Here is a 20,631-nt window from a genome sequence, read left to right on the forward strand (position 1 = left end):
TCAAATTAAATAACTTCCCAGATACAGAATGGCCTGATGTTTTGTGAGATATTACAGAAATAAACATATATCACAATGACCAAATTTCAGAGGGAACTAAATTTCACTGATTTTATGAAATCAAAAGGCAGTCTAGCTTTAATTGCAGAGCAGTTTCAGTGCATGTTCTTTGCTGCGCAAATTAAACAGCCCAAATATAGTGATGCCTTGAAACAGATTTTGTTTTTTCACTATGAAAAAGTCGAGTAATTGGAAACAGTCATGCAATCCCTAATGCATGCAGGATGTATTGGACTATGATGTATTATGACATGTAATCTTCCTCCATAAATCTTTAAATAAATCACCTACTCCATCTTTAAATATGAAAACAAACAAAAAAAATCAAATCATTTAATAATTACATTTCTTACTGTATTTTACAAAATAATGAAAATTTATTTTAAAAGGAATTGTATGATAAATATGATAATGTTCATTATATATAAAGGATTTGAATACTTTGACTCAGTTTCGAAAGGCGGATGAGTGACTTAGTTTGTCCCATTGAGAGAACTCTGAAAGGGTCTATGTAGAACAAGTCAACACAATCCGACTCAGAAGAGAGCACATCCTCTTCTAGGAAACACAAGATCATATGAGTTGAATTATTTCAGCAAGTTTCAAATACTCTCACACACTTTCAGTAACTGCTTTAGTCTGGTCAGAGCCTCTCCGACAACACTAGGCACAAGGCAGGAGAATTCACTGAGGTTGGCACCAGCCCATCAAAGGGCACCATGCAGTCATACATTCACACTTAGGGGAAATTTAGTGGAAACTCACAACCCTAGTTCAGGATCAAACCCTAGACCCTGGAGTTCTTAGGTTGTGGTGTTACAGAAAGACAAAAAAGTACAAAGCACTTGGGAAACAGAGGGGAATCATTAGGGCCTTCTAGGACTTCAGAGATGGCCCAAACATATCAGCTTTTCAAATGTTATATTTAATTTCTTTCATTCTTTAATTTATTTCATTCTTTCACACTTTCATTATAATTATTCCCTTCTAATTTGGCCTCATTTTCTATCAAATTTGCTTCAGAAATGAAAGGGTTACTGTCTTGAAAACATTAAAATAGTGTTATCCAATGAGATTTTTTTGTTTGTTGTCTCTAGGCTGAGAAGAATTTAAAGCCGGCTCAGTCACTGGTTAGGACTTCATTGCCGGGACAGAAAGCCATGGCAGTGTATGTTTATGTAGGAAGTGACAGATGAATTAACCAATCAGATTTTGATTTATAGTGGGCAGGACCAAAAATGTATTGCCTTAGGCCTTTTCGAAGACCAATGTGAGCTTAACCGTGAGTCGGCACCGTCAGTGCAGCAGTGAAATCACCTTCCAGCTGGTGCAGTGTTCATCGGTAGTGTTAGCGAATGCTAATAAAACAGTCAAGGCAGTGCTATCAAGAGCAAGTAGCACAGACTAACGGCCGAGAAACTAAGGTGGGGTTTACATTAGACCGTATCAGCGGATCATCAGATTAACGTTTTTAAAACGATTAGCGTGCACACAGCAACGCCAATACACGATTCGCGTGCACACAGCAACACCAATACACGGATACGCTTGGCTCCGCAGGCATCCTGCGCTCCAAATCACTCCGCCCTGAACAGCGAGTGCCCTCTGGAGGGTGCGCACTCCGGCCCTGCGCAGCTCGCAGAGTGCGCGAGTGAAGTGCACGAGCAGTGATTCGGGACTGAGCCGCTGTGTCCTAGTGCATATTGGGCATGCGCAAGTCACTTACCACTTGCAAGTGGAAGGATGGCAAGCCTAAAGACAATCATAACTACACAATGGGCAGCATTTGCATCAGTATTTGCAGTATTTTCATACATTTATACTCTTTAATGAAAGGTGATACAAGGCGGAAGTCCGCGCCGTTTTTCAGCAGTCGCATCACATGACCAACGCCAGCGAATCAGGAAGGTGGATGTCACAGTGATGTTGTCCAATGACGACGCCAGCTAGAGCTCAGCACAGCATATCCGCGTATTCTCAATGTTTACACAGCACCGGACCAGACACGATCTGGATTGAATACGTGGACCCTGGCGGATTCCCGTTTCCCGGCGTTTCCAGGCGTTTTAATGTAAACGGACAGTGCATCCGCGAAGAAAATGAGACAGATACGGTCTAATGTAAACTTGGCCTAAGATTTCTGTCTCCAGACTCTTCTTCCACGCAAGTTTGCCCCAATATTTTTCACTCAGACTTAAGGATTCGTTTCCCTATGGACTAATTTACTTAGTTACTTTTAAAACCAATATTGACACACACAATGGAGCAACCTGGCACACTGCTACTAATCCCTTACAAAATCCTTTGCCCTGTTGCTTTTTTGGTGTGTCTAGCTAAGTTTTGACTGATCGGAAGTCCCAGGTCTAATAGTAACAGTTTGCCAGTGTTTGGAAATATACAGGTTTTAAACGATAAGAAATCTTGGGCTGAACATATATGAATAGGTTCTAAGCAGAAGCCTTGTAAACAACAAGAACCATCCATCCATTATCTGTAGCTGCTTATCCTGTTCTACAGGGTCGCAGGCAAGCTGGAGCCTATCCCAGCTGACTATGGGTGAGAGGCAGGGTACACCCTGGACAAGTCCCCAGGTCATCACAGGGCTGACACATAGAGACAAACAACCATTCACATCTACAGTCAATTTAGAGCCACCAATTAACCTAACCTGCATGTCTTTGGACTGTGGGGGAAAACGGAGTACCTGGAGGAAACCCACACAAACGCCATTCAAACTCCACACAGAAAGGCCCTCGCTGGCCACTGGGCTCGAACCCAGGACCTTCTTGCTGTGAGGCAACAGTGCTAACCACGACACCACTGTGCCGCCACAACAAGAACTAGTAACCAAAAAGTAAAAAACCTGAAGGGTGTCATTTTTCAAAGAGTGTGTATTTATTCTGAATTAAATAAACATATAAAAATAAATTGCATTGTGCCCAATATTAAGAGACATTCTGAGAAGAGTCAGTGCAAAATTTAAAAAAAAGTTACTAAACTAAAGAGTTTGTAATAAATTTAATTGTTGGAAAATGACAAAAGTAATCATTCATTTCCTCTCATAAGCTCAAGACAAAAGATTAAACTTCTGGCTATTTTTTTTTTACACTTCAGAGTACAAGCTAAATTTCTTTGATTTGTTTGCAGTCAAAAATGTGTTAAATCTTTTAAGGAAAATGTGAAACAATGACTTAACCATTGTCAAACGGATATTGGATGCTAAATATGTACCCTGAAGTATTCTGTTATGTTGTCATAATAATAAATTGTTATTATATTTGTCTGGCTTTTCCCGCACCTGTAGCCTACAGCTGAGTGCTACAGACCCGGAGATAGCTGTGAACAGCCTGCCTTTGTACGCGCTCCTGCATGCCAGTCTCTGTGTCAGACTCTATTGCACTTTAAGCACATCAGATTGATTAAGTCATGCAGGCAGAGCCCCAGATGCCACAGCAACGAAGCTCTTTATTGCAAACCAGTGCACTGCAATTTGGTGGCTTTATTGCGTTCATCTTGTTGCTCAGCCGTACGTACACTGATGGCATCAGCATGATGGGAGATGACGCCTGTTGCCAGGGTGACCATAAAACTGATGCAGACTGGAAGGAAAATGTAATGTTTGCATTATCTATGTATAACACTGTGTGTATTTATAGCATGGTGAAAAGAATAATGAGAACTGAAAATCACACTGTATTTTGCTTCATGGGGCCCACACTGTCCAAGTTGTAGATAAATGCAGTAGGCATGCATAAATTCAGCATAATGCACTGGAATTGTGCCTAATGTGTATTCAAATTTTTTTTTTCTGATGCCCCACAGTGCCATGCAACCTTTTATTTCAAATGTGTAGCTGCATCCTAAGCTCTTGCAACTGAAAATGGAAATGGTCAGCATATATTCAGTACTTACATATAATGCATAGGGCATTTTTAAGCCCCAAGTGGATGATAGTAATCTAACTTGCCATATGCTTTTCCTTGAGTCATTTAATTTTTGGCACCCTCTGTGATATATGCCAGCCCACACCTTATAGTTCAGCCATGCTCTTTCAGGATAGTGTTAAGCTTCTTCAGTTCTTTATTTTGAATCATATTATTCAATAACAAGTATAAATTACTTAGAAACTAATTACTGTGAAACTAATAGGAAAATTAGTGGTTATGGGGATAATTAATGCAAGTCAGAACCTACAGAGAGGTTCTGGGAGTTTAAAAGGTTAATAATTCTGCTGGGCCTGTTCTTCCAACTCAGCATTTAAAATAAACAACAGACTAAGATGCCCTCAAATGACCATATGACCACCAAGCTAAGAAATGCCCTTCAGCCACTGTCCAGCCTGCTTAAAATCACTCTGCATAATGTACTACTTGTATGCGAGTAGCCACTGTAACAGAAGATAGAAATAATGGGAAGAAGTGGGCGTTTTAGACTGCGGAACTCGTACAGTTTAACACATTCCATGCAGAGTACTGTATATACAATAGTTGAATACACATAATAGCCACACAGCACACTGTCTCACACATCCACATATATGTTGCAAGCTTGGGAAGTGTGTGAGTTCACAAAAGGCCTGCAAGAGGCCACTTAACCCTACAGTATATATATCTTGATTTTCACAGAACATAATATAATCAGTAATGACACTAAATGTATAAGGGGTTTGACTATGTGATGTTTTTGGTATCTTTAACTTCTGGTTCATTTGCAAGTAAGAGTCCAAAAAGATGGTTTTGACAACCATTCAGATTAACACTTTAAATGAGTAAAGTGACCACAAATGTTGAAACATGATTAATTAAAACTAGATTGCATTTCCTCTGCAGAAACTGCTGGAGTGTGCTTGCTCAAATGAAGCCACATTCTCTGCTTCTCTTTCTCTCCCTCTCTCTCTCTCTCTCTCTGTGTCTCTCTCTCTTTCTCTACATCTCTCTCTCACCCAATCGCTATCCCCACCAATACACATTGTCACACAGTGTCTTGTTTTAAAAGAAGGATTTCAGAGCACTTTGCGCTCTGAAATCCTTGTTTTAAATGGCTTTGGTCAACAGCTCTCACTCCTTCTCTGGCTCAAAGTCTCTTTCACATCATTTTGAAGGGAGATTTCACTGCGCTCTCCACCCTTTTATATGTTTTTCAATTTAATTCAGAGGTTTTACAGGGTTTAAAACATGGATTTTGGCTGTAAAATCGCAGTTTTAATTTTTTTTTCTGTTGCTCCCACTCTAACGTCTAGAGTGGAGGAGCTCCTTATGACATCATCACTCCAAAGTTCTACCCATTCATTTCAATGGCACGGAATTTTGCTGAAAACAGGAATACCGAACGAATGACAAGGGGTAGTGCAACCATTTTAACTAGCCTGCCATTCCAGATTGGGCCCTATGTTTCAGCGTTGGAACGGTGTCTCTATCTCGAAAGCCCTAGGAGCAGTAGTGGATTCAAAAAACGGGTGAAATGGAATAATAATAATAATAATAATAATAAAACTTAAGAAGAACAATAGTGTGCTTTTGCAAGCACACTAATAAATAAAATGACCATGGTGGCATGGTGGTGCAGTGGGAAGCCTTGCTGCTAAAAAATGGCTTGGAAAAAAGTGTAGAAATGGACAAAGGTATGTTACATGTCGGAAATAAACAAGAAAACTGTGTACTTTTGCTCCCAGCAGGTGGAAAGTCAATTAATAATAGATACCACAATGAAAATAATCATGGTATATATAGTGTGGGCAGCACGGTGGTGTCGTGGTTAGCACTGTCACCTCACAGCAAGAAGGTTCTGGGTTCGAGCCCAGTGGCCGACGGGGAGCCTTTCTGTGTGGAGTTTGCATGTTCTCCCTGTGTCTGTATGCATTTCCTCCGGGTGCTCCGATTTTCCCCATAGTCCAAAGACATGCAGTTAGGTTAACTGGCTACTCTAAATTGTCCACAGGTGTGCATTGTTGAGAGGAGAAAACCTCTATAGAGATCTTGCAGTCACGTGACCGGAAAGTACACAGCCGCCATCTTGTCGGTCAACAGCACAGCTGAATATTGCTGCACTTGTGTACAGAATGGATCAATTTCAACCGACGGACTACACGGCTCATTTTTCTAATGAACAGATAACTAGATATATATCTAAAATAAACAATCTACAGATTAGTGACCCTTATGGCTTTCCGGACGGAGTTTCCACGACCGTGTCAGTGGATATGGAACTGCCAGAGGTGGAATACCCGGACGTGTATAATTACCTCATTAACTTTCCCTCGCTGTTCAGTGGTGAAGCACTGCGTGCTTATAAATCTCTGGACAGTTATCTTTACAGAAATTCAGGATTTGTCAGTGACTCAGATGTGGCATCTTGTAAACAAGAAAATGATCCTCACTGGATGGGTAAGTCACTTAAGTATTGAGTATAGCACTGACCAGCCGATTATAGAATAGAATAAGGTAATTCCAGCTGTAATTCCAAATCGTCCGTCTTGTTTACCTGGCGTTGGAGAGGTAGAGGCTTAGCAGTGGAGATTTGAGTGGCTGTTTTCTGAGCTTAGTCAACAGGCCGGCTCTGCAGCCTCGCTTTTGCTTCCTCTCCCGGCGCCGCCTCCTTAGCTTTGCTTCCAATAACAATCCACGGAGACCCCGCTGGTCTCGCTATCTCGTCTGGAATGTTTTTTTTTTTTCTCGTCCGGAATGTTGTGCATGCAATGGAAATCGCTACAAACCGTCATTTTCTGCTGGAAACCCATGTCCAGTAAGTCCATACAGTTGTAGTGGATATTGAAGTCCGGTACAGACGAACAACACACAAAAATACACACAAAAAACATAAAAAACGTGCACAGGTAGGGAGAGCTTGTAGCCGCAGCCGTTGTAGTAGAATTGTATATAGTAGGGTTTTCCAGAAGAAAAGGTAGAAGTAGAACCAGACGTAGAAGTAGAAGGCGGAAATATGGCGTTTGACCGACAAGATGGCGTCTGTCACAATCTGGATCGGCTGTGACGTCACATGCAAGTGCTCCATAATGATCCAGTAGAAGGCAATGGTGAAACCACTACTGTAATCCTTCCCTAAAGATTTTGATGGCTGGTAAAAGCTGTCAGAGCGGCTGCATCACTGCAGTGATATGCCAAATAGAGAGAGATTTATAATGTATTTATTTTTTATAAAGTTATAGCACTACAAAGTTTTATTGTTATATGAATAGGCCAGTCACCAAAACCAATTTTAACCAGTCTGGCCCCTAACCATGAATAGTAGAAAGTGGTTAAAAAAAAAAAAGGCCCAGACTCTGTAGTGAAAGCTAGAAGTCTGGCTTGTGAGACTACTTACACAGTGTTATAAGGTGTTACTACATCTTACCTCATCCACATTCTCAAAAGCGTTGATGATGTCATACGGCAGGCAGGAAAGCAGGTCTATGACAAACCAGGTTTTCAGGTAATTCATGCGTATGAGTTTAGGATCTGATATGACCTCTCCACCAGGCCCCACAAATGTGGTGTGAAAATTAAGCACAATGTCCACCAGGAAGATGACATCTACCACACTGTCCACCACCAGCCAGGCCAGGTTGTTCTGTTTGGTCTTGAAGGAGACGTTATAGGGCACCATGATGGCAGTATAGAAGGTGAGGATGAGGATGACCCAGTCCCAGGTGGTTTTGAAGGTGCAGTAGTGCAGGATGATATGAGGAGGAGTTTTAGGAGCCTCCTGTTTGTATTGCGGGAGGATGTCTGAGCCTAACTGCAGAGCCTGTATGAGGGAAGAGAGAAAATTATGAGCCAAAGTGTGAGCTGATATCTTGTGTGTCCAACAGCAATGAAACTGCTTATTTGTGTTTTTCATGTGTCGGTTCTCTAGAAAATGAGATCATTTTTCTAAGTGTGGTTCCTCTTTGTAGCATCATTCACTGTACTTTAGGACTGCCTTTAGCTTTCCTCTCTAGAGGTACCATGGTAAATAACACAAAAGCAGTAAAGGGACATAAAGGCTCTTTGAAACACACTTCATATATCAGCACTTAGAAGGAAGTGGAGTCGACTTTCTATAGTCTGAGAATGGTAATGAAGTAAAAAAATTGTGTATGCAAAAGGCATAGACCTTTGAAGAAGGTGACTCATCAGTGATTTTGCTGTCCAATGTAGAAAGCTGACCTTTCTGGTCTGGATCCGATAAAGAGCACTACACAGAGTGAGAGATACTCACCTCAGCCAGTCGTGAGTGCTTGTGGCTCACTTCAGTTTTGTTTAACGGTGTAAGTTGTTGGAGTGTGCCTCGGCTGTTGGTCAGCGCTCTGGTCAGTCTTGCAAATTTGGTCCATCCTACCACAGGAAAATCCATCCAGAAAGCAGATAAACAACCAGAAAATCCTTCCTTTTCAATATAATCCTCCTGTATATGTTAAACACCCACACACACATATATATATATATATATATATATATATATATATATATATATATATATATATATATATATATATATATATATATATGTATGTATGTGTGTATGTGTGTGTGTATGTGTGTGTGTGTGTGTGTGTGTGTGTGGGCCATGAATTATAACAAGTCATTATTTGTGCGTGCAATCTTAATACTAATAAATTATGTGTGGGGTTAGTGAGCATGCTGTGTATGATTTACAAAAAAACTTGTGTGAATTGTGTGAATGACATCAGTGCAAAACAGACAGAAAGAACTATACACTAATGAGGGGGTTTTGTATGCACTAAATGTTTAAGTATCTGTGTCAAGTTTGAATTTCAGAGAGCCTCCAAGAAGAGTAAACTGAAGTTAAAACTTAATTATTACACCAGTTACAGACAGTGAGACACACTGATACATAAAATACAGTTTGCACATATGAATTATGTTAATAAGGTTAATGGGAAGGAAAATTTCAAATCAAATGTTCTTTTTAAATGCTCTTGGCATTGGATGTGTAAATGTGTGGAGAACATGTAATATGAAAACAATGGTAATATGAAGTCATTATTTTGAGTAACTTTCAGTTTGTTTTAATGAGGCACATTATTATTGTATTATCATTAAGGCATAGTAAATGGTATTTTTTTCTTCAGCTGCTGGAAAAGGCCTTCTGGAAATTCAACCCTTTATTTATAGGAATTTGTAGCATTGACTAATCTACAGTATTTGCACTGATATTCCTTGTATTTGACAACTTTAGGCTAGAAACAGCTCAAATGAATTCATGAATATTCCTGAAGCCAAATATGCAAAACATGTGGCACTGGGGGCGTGGTTGAGCATCAGCTGTGGACAGAGAGGAGGTAGGTTAAACTGGCAGGTAACATGTGATGAGTCTCACCTGTATCAGACTGCTGGCAGTTTATTTATGTGTGTCATTTATGTGTAGAGAGAAGCTGTTAACCAGAGAGTGAGAGAGAGCTGAGCATCCTAACACCGTGTGTGTGTGTGTGTGTGTGTGTGTGTGTGTGTGTGTGTGTGTATAAAAAAGCTGGGCATTTCCAGGACTAGTGTCCCCTTAAGGAAGTGGGGGTAATGATCCGCATTTCTGATGCATATCGGGTGCATCACAACAAGTATCCACTGGTGCCTATCATAATTAAATTCCAGGGAGAAGAGCATAGTGTAGAGGCGGTGGTTAGCCCTTGCCCCACCCATCCACTAATTCTGGGGACAAATTGTCCAGGGTTTCAGGCATTAGTCAGAGAAATGCTTGTGGACAGTCCTTGCAATCCCAATACACAGGGGTTTTCCAGCACTGCATTAGCTGGGGAGGCAGACCCAGGGCCATCTACATCAACTCCACATCAGGGGGACATGGAAAGTGGGGAAGGCTCCACCCCCCCATCCTTCATGAAGATTCCCTTTGGGGATTTGCTTCTGGAACAGACTTTTGATAAGACCCTGAGACCTGCTTTTGACCAAGTGAGAGTAACTGATGATCAGAAAACCTAGCTTAATGTTGCACTTTTCCATACATGCTTTTCTATTATTAAGGAAAGGTTACATCAAGTAACACAGGACACTCAACCTAAGGAAGAAATGACCCAGTTGTTGGTTCCAGTTGTTAGTCCCTAAGAGCAATAGGGGACCTTTGTTCCATGGGACTCATCATAATCCCATGGCAGGGCATTTAGGATGGGATAAAACTCCCAATTGGAATTATTGTATGGGCACAAGCCTCATGGCATCTTGGGCATCATTAGGGAAAACTGGAAGGAGGGACCTTCTGCGAGTAAAAATGAAATTCAGTACATTCGTGACCTGAAAGGAAACTCGACACACTAAGTCAGCTAACCCATGAGAATTGGCTACAGGCACAAGAACGGCAATCTCAGCTGTATAATGGGGTGTTTGGCTACAGGAATTTGCACAGGAAGAAAAAGTGCTGGGCGGCATGGTGGTGTAGTGGTTAGCGCTGTCACCTCACAGCAAGAAGGTCCGGGTTCGAGCCCCGTGGCCGGCGAGGGCCTTTCTGTGTGGAGTTTGCATGTTCTCCCCATGTCCGCGTGGGTTTCCTCCGGGTGCTCCGGTTTCCCCCACAGTCCAAAGACGTGCAGGTTAGGTTAACTGGTGACTCTAAATTGACCGTAGGTGTGAATGTGAGTGTGAATGGTTGTCTGTGTCTATGTGTCAGCCCTGTGATGACCTGGCGACTTGTCCAGGGTGTACCCCGCCTTTCGCCCATAGACAGCTGGGATAGGGTCCAGCTTGACTGCGACCCTGTAGAACAGAATAAAGCGGCTAGAGATAATGAGATGAGATGAGAAAAAGTGCTTGTTTTACTACCCAAGTCAAGCTCTAAATTACTTGCAAAGTGGCAAGGACTCTTTGAAGTCACAGAGAGTCAGAGAAGTTGACTATGAGGTCAAATGAACAGATAGAGCACTTCAGATACACCACCTAAAACCATGGAGAGAGGAGGTCCCTGTGGCTCTGGCAAAGGTGGTTCCTGAGAGGGAGGAGCTGGGACAGGAGTTACAGTAAGTCCAAAAAGTGTGGCCCAATTTACCCTGATCCCCTGTGGAGATCAACTCTTGTAGTCCCAGAGAGCACAAGTTGCAAGGAGGAATCATGGCACACCTTCAGCCTGTTCAGTGTGCTGAGCGCAGGATGTTTAGTCATTCTTCCTCTGTCACTAGTGATAGCTTTATTAGCTATATTTGTGATAAGTGCAGATTAGTTAGCTCTCTGACGGAGAAGATGACAGTGCTAGAAGCGCGTGTCCAGGCTTTAGAGAAGGTTAGTGAGCGTGAGAACAGTGTAGTTTCTGTAGGGGAAAGTCTGGATGCCCTAGGTGGAGTTAGTAATCCCCCAACTCCGGCATTAGAGCCCTTACAGCGGGGCGAATGGGTGATGGCTCGGCGGCATAAGCGTAGAGCCAAAGCTACCGCTGAGGCTCGCCCACAGGAGCACCACTCCTCTCCGTGTCACGTGCCGAACAGGTTTGCTCTCCTTAGTGATGCACCCACTGAGAAACCTGAAAGAGCTCTGGTTATAGGGGACTCTATCATATGGCACGTGAAATTAGCTCAGCCTTTAGGGGCACCAGCAGCTTTAGTCAGGTGTATACCGGGAGCCAGGGTGCCAGACATAGCAGGTAATCTTAGGGTCCTAGGCAAGCACAGGTTCTCAAAGATAGTTATCCATGCAGGAGCTAATGATATATGCCTTCGTCAGTCTGAGGTTACTAAGAGTAACTTTGTAGAGGTGTTTAAATTAGCGAAGGCGATGTCCGATACTGTAGTATGCTCTGGCCCCATCCCAATGCGGCTTGGCGATGTAGCTTACAGCAGGTTATGGTCCCTGAACTGCTGGTTGCCCAGGTGGTGCTCTGAAAATCGTGTGGGCTTTATAGATAATTGGGCTAATTTTGAGGGCACTGCTGGCCTGTTAGGGCAGGACGGTATGCGGGACGGTATCCATCCCACTCGGGAAGGTGCTGCTCTCATTTCCTGCAGCATAGGTCATAGGCTCAGAACAGGCCTAGTTAATTTCTGACAATCCAGAGCCAAGGCCAGGGAGCAGACGAACAGGCTAAACCAACTGTCTGCTAGCTGCACAGAGTCGTCACTCAGGGTCCACTACATTGAGACTGTGTCTGTTCCCCGAGCTCAACAAAAAGGTAGAAATTTTCAAAGAGTTTGTTCCAGTAACCTAATCAATATAAAATTAGATCATACTGACTGTACAGCTGCTGCCAGCACCTTTGATCTAAAGGTGGGGCTATTAAATATTAGATCTCTTACATCTAAAGCGCTAATGGTTAATGAACTCATTACTGATCAGGAGTTTAATGTACTTTGTTTAACTGAAACATGGATTAAGCCAAATGAATATATAACATTAAATGAAGTGAGTCCTCCTAGATACAGTTATATACACCAGCCTCATCTAACTGGCAGAGGAGGAGGCGTTGCAGTTATTTATAATGATTATCTAGGTGTAACATAAAAACCTGGTTATAAATTTAATACATTTGAAGTTCTTCATACTCATATAATGTATGTAGCCTCAAAAAATAAGTCTACCCAGTTAATTCCATTGCTTATTATTTACAGGCCCCCGGGGCCATATTCTGAGTTTCTTTCTGAATTTGCAGATTTTATCTCAGATCTGTTTATTTCCTTAGACAAAGCTTTAGTTGTCGGAGATTTTAATATTCACTTCGATAACCCAGAAGACCCTTTAAAAACAGCGTTTGTGTCCATCTTAGATTCAGTAGGGATTAATCAATGTCATAGGACTGACCCATAATGGTGGTCACACCCTTGATCTAATACTAACATTCAGATTAAACGTAGACAATATAGTCATACTTCCACAGTCTGAAGTTATCTCAGATCATTATCTCATCTCATTCAAACTATGTCTGAGTAATAATATATGCACCTCACCACGCTACTGTATTAAACGTACTTTCACGTCAACTACTGCACAGAGCTTTATAAATGATCTCCCAGAGTTATCAACTTTGACCATTTTCATGGTCACTGTCAGCCCCTGCAGAACTTGATCAGGCAACTGAATGCTTAGAGTCAACATTCCGCCATACCTTAGATAATGTAGCGCCTCTAAAAAAAGAAAATGGTCAGAGACAAAAAATTAGCACCCTGGTATAATGATGACACTCGCACTTTAAAACAGACCACTCGAAAATTGGAACGTAAATGGCATCAAACAAAATTGGTGTTCAAATTATCCGACAAAAAATTCAAACTACTAATTTAAGGTCAGACAATGAAAGTGACCTTGTAGTTAATTATATAACTGTATCAGATCATCAGTTAGAATGTTTTACTCCCCTTAAAGAAACTGAATTACTTTCATTAATCTCTGCATCAAAAGCCTCAGCTTGCGTACTAGACCCCTTACCTACACGTCTATTCAAACAGATAATACCTGAAGTAATTGAACCGCTTCTAAAAATAATAAATTCTTCTCTTACAATTGGCTATGTACCCAAATCCTTTAAACTAGCAGTTATCAAACCCCTGATTAAAAAACCTAACCTTGATCCCTGTCAGCTGTCCAATTATTGGCAAATATCAAACCTCCCCTTTATCTCCAAGATCCTTGAAAAAGCTGTGGCACAACAGTTATGCTCATATTTACATAGGAATAACATCCATGAAATGTATCAGTCAGGATTTAGACCTCATCATAGCACAGAAACAGCACTGGTTAAAGTAGTAAATGACCTACTGTTGGCGTCTGATCAGGGCTGTGTCTCGCTACTTGTGTTGCTTGACCTTAGTGCAGCATTTGATACCATTGATCATTCCATTCTTCTGGATAGACTAGAAAATGTTGTGGGAGTTAAGGGAACAGCCCTCTCCTGGCTCAGGTCTTATCTAACTGATCGTTATCAGTATGTTGATATAAATGGTGATATTTCTAGACGTACTGAGGTAAAGTTTGGTGTTCCACAAGGTTCTGTCTTGGGTCCGCTGCTTTTTTCTTTATATATGTTACCTCTGGGTGATATTATTCGTAAACATTGTATTAGTTTCCACTGTTATGCTGATGACACACAGTTGTATGTCTCTGCAAAACCTGATGAGAGACACCAGCTTAATGGAATTGAGGAATGTGTTAAGGACATTAGACACTGGATGCTTATTAATTTCCTTCTGCTTAACTCTGACAAGACTGAAGTACTTGTACTAGGACCACATACAGCGAGAAGTAAGTTTTCTGATTACACAGTGACTCTGGATGGCCTTTCTGTTTCTTCACGTGCAGCAGTAAAAGACCTCGGAGTGATTATTGACCCCAGTCTTTCATTCGAAACTCACATTGATAACATTACCCGGATAGCTTTCTTTCATCTCAGAAATATTGCAAAGATAAGAAATTTAATGTCATTGCATGACGCGAAAAAACTAGTCCATGCTTTCGTTACCTCCAGGTTGGATTATTGTAATGCCTTACTGTCTGGATGTTCCAATAAGTGCATAAACAAGCTCCAGTTAGTTCAAAATGCAGCAGCAAGAGTCCATACTAGAACTAGAAAATATGACCACATCACGCCTGTCTTATCCACACTGCATTGGCTCCCAATCAAATTTCATATTGATTATAAAATACTACTATTGACCTTTAAAGCACTAAATGGTCTCGCACCACAGTACCTGAGTGAACTTCTGCTCCTCTATGACCTGCCATGCCTACTTGGATCAAAAGGTGAAGGCTATCTGCTGGTACCTCGTATAGTGAAGGCTACATCAAGGGGCAGAGCCTTTTCTTACAAAGCTCCACAGTTATTGAACAGCCTTCCAAGTAATGTTCGGGAATCAGACACAGTCTCAGCATTTAAGTCTAGGCTGAAAACATATTTGTTTAGTCAAGCCTTTTGTTAATGGTGTTTATGAGGTAAAGGTGTAGATCTAGAGGGTCCTCAGACATAGAGTGTTTTGGTAAACTGGGATGTATGGATGCTGTCAGTCCCCACTCGCTTGCTCACTCGAGTTTATTGACGGTGTAGTGGCTGGCTGCTTTATGTCCCGGGGCTCCCTCATGCCTGTGTTACCTTCTGGCTCTCCCCTTTTAGTTATGCTGTCATAGTTAGTTGCCGGAGTCCCTGCTTGTACTCAGTGCAATATGTATACTGTTCCTACTTATTCAGGTGACATTGGGCATACCTAACCACCTGCGTTTTCTTTCCCTCCCCCCCCAAAATCTGTCCCTCTGAGTTACATGGAGTCAACAGAAAATCTTTTGGTAGAGAGGGTGGAGACCTCGACTGGCTATCGTAGCCTGCAGGGAATTGGCCGTCAGACATTCTGTCGCACGTCCCAGACCCGGTGAAATGTAACTGAATTGTCTTGGCCAGCCCTAAGGGTCCCATCTGCATCTCATCATTGCTGAGGAGTGTGCTCCCATCACCCAATCAAGCATCCAGCCAGAGCAGGTCTTGATATTTTTTAACCATATTAACATGCCATTGTTGTGTGTTATGCCTGATGTCAAGAGACTCGTCTCTGCAAGCCTACCACACAGATTTAATACTTGTGTCATTTTTAGGGCATACCTAACAACCTGTGTTTTCTTTCTCTCCCCCCCCCCATCTGTCCCTCTGAGTTACATGTTGGTCCTGGGATTGAGATGCTGGGCTCTTCTGCCCCTCGGACTTGCTTGATCCATCCTGGTGCCCTGTGTCTGGTCAGAGTTTTATCGCATCGCTCCTGTGGAGGACGGCCCCATGAGGACAGTTGAGGGTTATACCTGGAGGATGCTCTGGACTCTTACAGTAATGTTTTTATAGCTGAGGACTACAGTTGACTTGCTAACTTTAGGACTGCAGTTGTCATGAACAGTTTTGTACTCAAGTTTCCATCAATGAAGAGTTATAACAACAATGAAACTGTCTTCATGTTAAAACTGTTAATGTTATAGTCATGCTGTCTGTTGTTGCCCAAATGAGGATGGGTTCCCTTTTGAGTCTGGTTCCTCTCGAGGTTTCTTCCTCATGTCGTCTGAGGGAGTTTTTCCTTGCCACCGTCGCCACAGGCTTGCTCATTGGGGATAGATTAGGGACAAAATTAGCTCATGTTTTAAGTCGTTCAAATTCTGTAAAGCTGCTTTGCGACAATGTTTACTGTTAAAAGCGCTATACAAATAAACTTGACTTGAACTAACTAAAAGGGGGGGGGGGGGGGGGGCAGATCTGTTCCAGAGCCATGTGAAGTGCAGACTGGACAACTCCCTGGCCTGAGTCAGGCAGTGGGGCTATGTAGCAGTAGGGGTATGGTCGAGCGTCAGCTGTGGACGGAGAGGAGGCAGGTTGAACCAGCAGATAACACGTGATGAGTCTCACTTGTGCCGGACTGCCAGGAGCTTACTTTTGTATGTCCTTTGCGTGTGTTTGTAGAGACAAGCTAGTAACCAGAGAAAGTGCTGAGCAGCCTAGTGTTGTGTGTGTGTGCTGAGAGTGCATAGAGTGAAATAAAATTGCTGAAAAGCGGAACTAAGGAAGAATATAATGCACCTTGAATTGTCACAAGCCTGTCTCTCATTTCCTTATTTTCCCCTGAACTGCAAGTGTGTTACAACATGCCATTTTGCCCATATAAAATATGCAATCCTCCATAAATCCTGTTAATAAATTAGATTGCATTATCAAAGTTCTTAGTGTTTTTACACACATGCAAATCAGGGCTGAGAGCCTGAAGACCTTCGGCTGAAAATAATTAAACCAATCTTATTTCCCTTGACTGCAGTGTTTCTGACTCCTGCTGTAATCTCTAATCTCTGAGGGGAGTCAAGAGCTATGTTCTTTTGTCTTGTTCCTAGATCTCAGTCCTGTACTACAACCTCAAATCAGAAAAAGTTGGGACAGTATGGAAAATGCAAATAAAAAATGAAAGCCATGATTTCTACAACCCCGATTCCAAAAAAGTTGGGACAAAGTACAAATTGTAAATAAAAACAGAATGCAGTGATGTGGAAGTTTCAAAATTCCATATTTTATTCAGAATAGAACATAGATGACATATCAAATGTTTAAACTGAGAAAATCTATCATTTAAAGAGAAAAATTAGGTGATTTTAAATTTCATGACAACAACACATCTCAAAAAAGTTGGGACAAGGCCATGTTTACCACTGTGAGACATCCCCTTTTCTCTTTACAACAGTCTGTAAACGTCTGGGGACTGAGGAGACAAGTTGCTCAAGTTTAGGGATAGGAATGTTAACCCATTCTTGTCTAATGTAGGACTCTAGTTGCTCAACTGTCTTAGGTCTTTTTTGTCGTATCTTCCGTTTTATGATGCGCCAAATGTTTTCTATGGGTGAAAGATCTGGACTGCAGGCTGGCCAGTTCAGTACCCGGACCCTTCTTCTACGCAGCCATGATGCTGTAATTGATGCAGTATGTGGTTTGGCATTGTCATGTTGGAAAATGCAAGGTCTTCCCTGAAAGAGACGTCGTCTGGATGGGAGCATATGTTGCTCTAGAACCTGGATATACCTTTCAGCATTGATGGTGTCTTTCCAGATGTGTAAGCTGCCCATGCCACACGCACTAATGCAACCCCATACCATCAGAAATGCAGGCTTCTGAACTGAGCGCTGATAACAACTCGGGTCGTCCTTCTCCTCTTTAGTCCGAATGACACGGCGTCCCCGATTTCCATAAAGAACTTCAAATTTTGATTCGTCTGACCACAGAACAGTTTTCCACTTTGCCACAGTCCATTTTAAATGAGCCTTGGCCCAGAGAAGACGGCTGCGCTTCTGGATCATGTTTAGATATGGCTTCTTCTTTGAACCATAGAGTTTTAGCTGGCAACAGCAGATGGCACGGTGAATTGTGTTCACAGATAATGTTCTCTGGAAATATTCCTGAGCCCATTTTGTGATTTCCAATACAGAAGCATGCCTGTATGTGATGCAGTGCCGTCTAAGGGCCTGAAGATCACGGGCACCCAGTATGGTTTTCCCGCCTTGACCCTTACGCACAGAGATTCTTCCAGATTCTCTGAATCTTTTGATGATGATATGCACTGTAGATGATATGTTCAAACTCTTTGCAATTTTACACTAACTCCTTTCTGATATTGCTCCACTATTTGTTGGCGCAGAATTAGGGGGATTGGTGATCCTCTTCCCATCTTTACTTCTGAGAGCTGCTGCCACTCCAAGATGCTCTTTTTATACCCAGTCATGTTAATGACCTATTGCCAATTGACCTAATGAGTTGCAATTTGGTCCTCCAACTGTTCCTTTTTTGTACCTTTAACTTTTCCAGCCTCTTATTGCCCCTGTCCCAACTTTTTTGAGATGTGTTGCTGTCATGAAATTTCAAATGAGCCAATATTTGGCATGAAATTTCAAAATGTCTCACTTTTGACATTTGATATGTTGTCTATGTTCTATTGTGAATACAATATCAGTTTTTGAGATTTGTAAATTATTGCATTCCGTTTTTATTTACAATTTGTACTTTGTCCCAACTTTTTTGGAATCGGGGTTGTAAATTTACTTTGACTTGTATTTCACTGCAGACAGTACGAACCCAACATATTTCATGTTTTGTTTGGTGAACTTCATTTCATTTGTGAACATACATCCATTCCTGTGTTTCAGACCTGCAACACATTCCAAAAAAAAGGTGGGACTGGGCCAAAAACATGTTGTTGATGCCTCTGAGCTCAGAGGCATTTGGGGTGGACCATCACACAGTGGAAACATGTATTGTGGTCAGATGAATCAGTATTCCAGGCCTTTTTTTTTCTGAAAGAAATGGTTGCCGTGTGCTCCAGACCAAAGATTAAAAGGACCATCCAGACTGTTACAAGCAACAAGTCCAAAATCCAGGGTCGGTCATGGTATGGGGTTGACATTGTACTTGGCAAAGATAACTTGCACTTCTATGATGGCAGCATTAATGCAGAAAAGTACATTGAGATTTTGCAGTCACACATTACAAAGGTATGGCTGCAGAAGAAGAGGGTGCGGGTGCTAGACTGGCCTGACCCTGTACTGTTACACACTTTAAGACCTGTTTGCAGGACGAATGGGACAAAATAACACCTGAAACAGTCCATTACTTGGTGTCTTCAGTCCCTAAACATCTTTTAAGTGTTGTGAGAAGGAATGGCAACATTACAAAGTGGTAAATGCTTTATTGACCCAACTTTTTTTTAAATGTGTTGCAAGAATCAAAATTGACGTGTTTGTTTGAAAAAAAAATCCTAGTGGTAAAATATCAAATAATGAGCTGTTGTATTGTTTTGGTGCAATACAAGCCAAAGATTATTTACAAAAAAAAAAAAAAAATCTGTTTTAATTTCAATTTCAGTATACCGTCCCAGCTTTTTCTGATTTGGGGTTGTATATACCTAAAATGGTTTACTGTGTGCTCCCTTTTTCTTCTCAAAGGAATGGACTACCAGATACACCACATAATCCTCATACCTCAGAAAAGTGGCTGTTTTCTGAAAGTCTAACATTTAGCCTACAGTACTGAAGAGATCAAAAGTCATCATCTTGGAACTGGTGCTCTACCCCATGTTTCTTGAGTTTGAAATTGCAGTAGACTAGATTCATTCTGTTTACTCCCTAAAAAGACTGAGATTTACAGTGTCAGACACTAAAAGCAGACTGGAGGAAAGACAGAGATGTACCACCGTTTTCCAATTTAAGTCAGATGAATGTGCAAAAACAACAACAAAGGGAAAAGCAGCACAGAGTGGAGCAGAGCTCTTGTGACCATTTCTTGCATTTCACAGCAATAGTACACAGGGGCACTCTTACTGTGCAACCACATGCCACATGAGAGGACAAGAAAAAGGAAATCAGTCTTGTGTAGTGATTGGCTCAAGCCCTTCCAGCAGAGCATGGAAACATAAAAAAGGGCCTTATGGCAAAGTAGAGAAACCAGACAGACAAGTACTAAGGATTTTAGGATCTAAAATCCTTAGTACTAAGGATTTTGAGTAATCTAAAGAAGATTAATATGAATAAGGTAGAAGTATTTCCACAAGAGATTTGAATATGAATGGAGGCAACTAAAGGGAAGGAGGGAGGTAAATAAGTAAATGAGAAATGCGTAGGTGGCAGCACAGTGATTGGATAAGGAGGGGGGGAAGAGAAAGGAACAATTGTCCAAATGATCTAGCTCTCCCTGAGGGCACGGTGATAACTCAGTGAAACAATCAGAGGACCCATGCAGCTCCCCACTAGGGAAATGATATTCCCTTCAAATTTCCACTAGGTTGATCTTAGCTTTCTTTGCCTGGGTTAAGTAAATCTGCCAAGCACAGGGTCAACAGTAATCATAACAAATAGTGACAGTGTAAGAGATAGAAGATGACACAGAAGGAGAATGAGTGGGAGAGATGACAATGTCTATTTGGCTTCTCTGTTCCCTCTGGGTTTCTGATTCAAGATTTCTCTCAATCTCACTGCTTAACTTCGTAACCTGTCACAGTTGTTGGGGTTGAGCAGCTTCTTCTGTCAAGATTTCATATTATTTCTGCATTTGAGGTCATTTTGATATTGCACAGCTCCTAACAGCCAATGGTAAATGGTTCAGAGATTCAGATACACACAGATGCTGACGCATTCATATATAAAAACTAATAAC

The 20,631-nt window shown here is 41.7% G+C and overlaps 1 protein-coding gene across 1 annotated transcript in view; it reads right to left on the bottom strand.

Annotated features, from left to right (window-relative positions):
- The window catches only part of kcnh5a (potassium voltage-gated channel, subfamily H (eag-related), member 5a), a 213,085-nt gene that overhangs the window by 139,846 nt on the left and 52,608 nt on the right, over positions 1-20,631 (bottom strand). The window contains exons 5-6 of the mRNA XM_060917674.1: positions 8,257-8,372; positions 7,411-7,803 (exon numbers count right to left, since the gene is read on the bottom strand). Of these exons, the coding sequence (XP_060773657.1) occupies positions 7,411-7,803; positions 8,257-8,372 (509 nt within the window). The remainder of the gene's footprint in view (positions 1-7,410; positions 7,804-8,256; positions 8,373-20,631) is intronic.

Source organism: Neoarius graeffei, chromosome 3 (genome assembly GCF_027579695.1).
Source record: "Neoarius graeffei isolate fNeoGra1 chromosome 3, fNeoGra1.pri, whole genome shotgun sequence".
In the NCBI taxonomy this organism is placed as follows: Eukaryota; Metazoa; Chordata; class Actinopteri; order Siluriformes; family Ariidae; genus Neoarius; species Neoarius graeffei.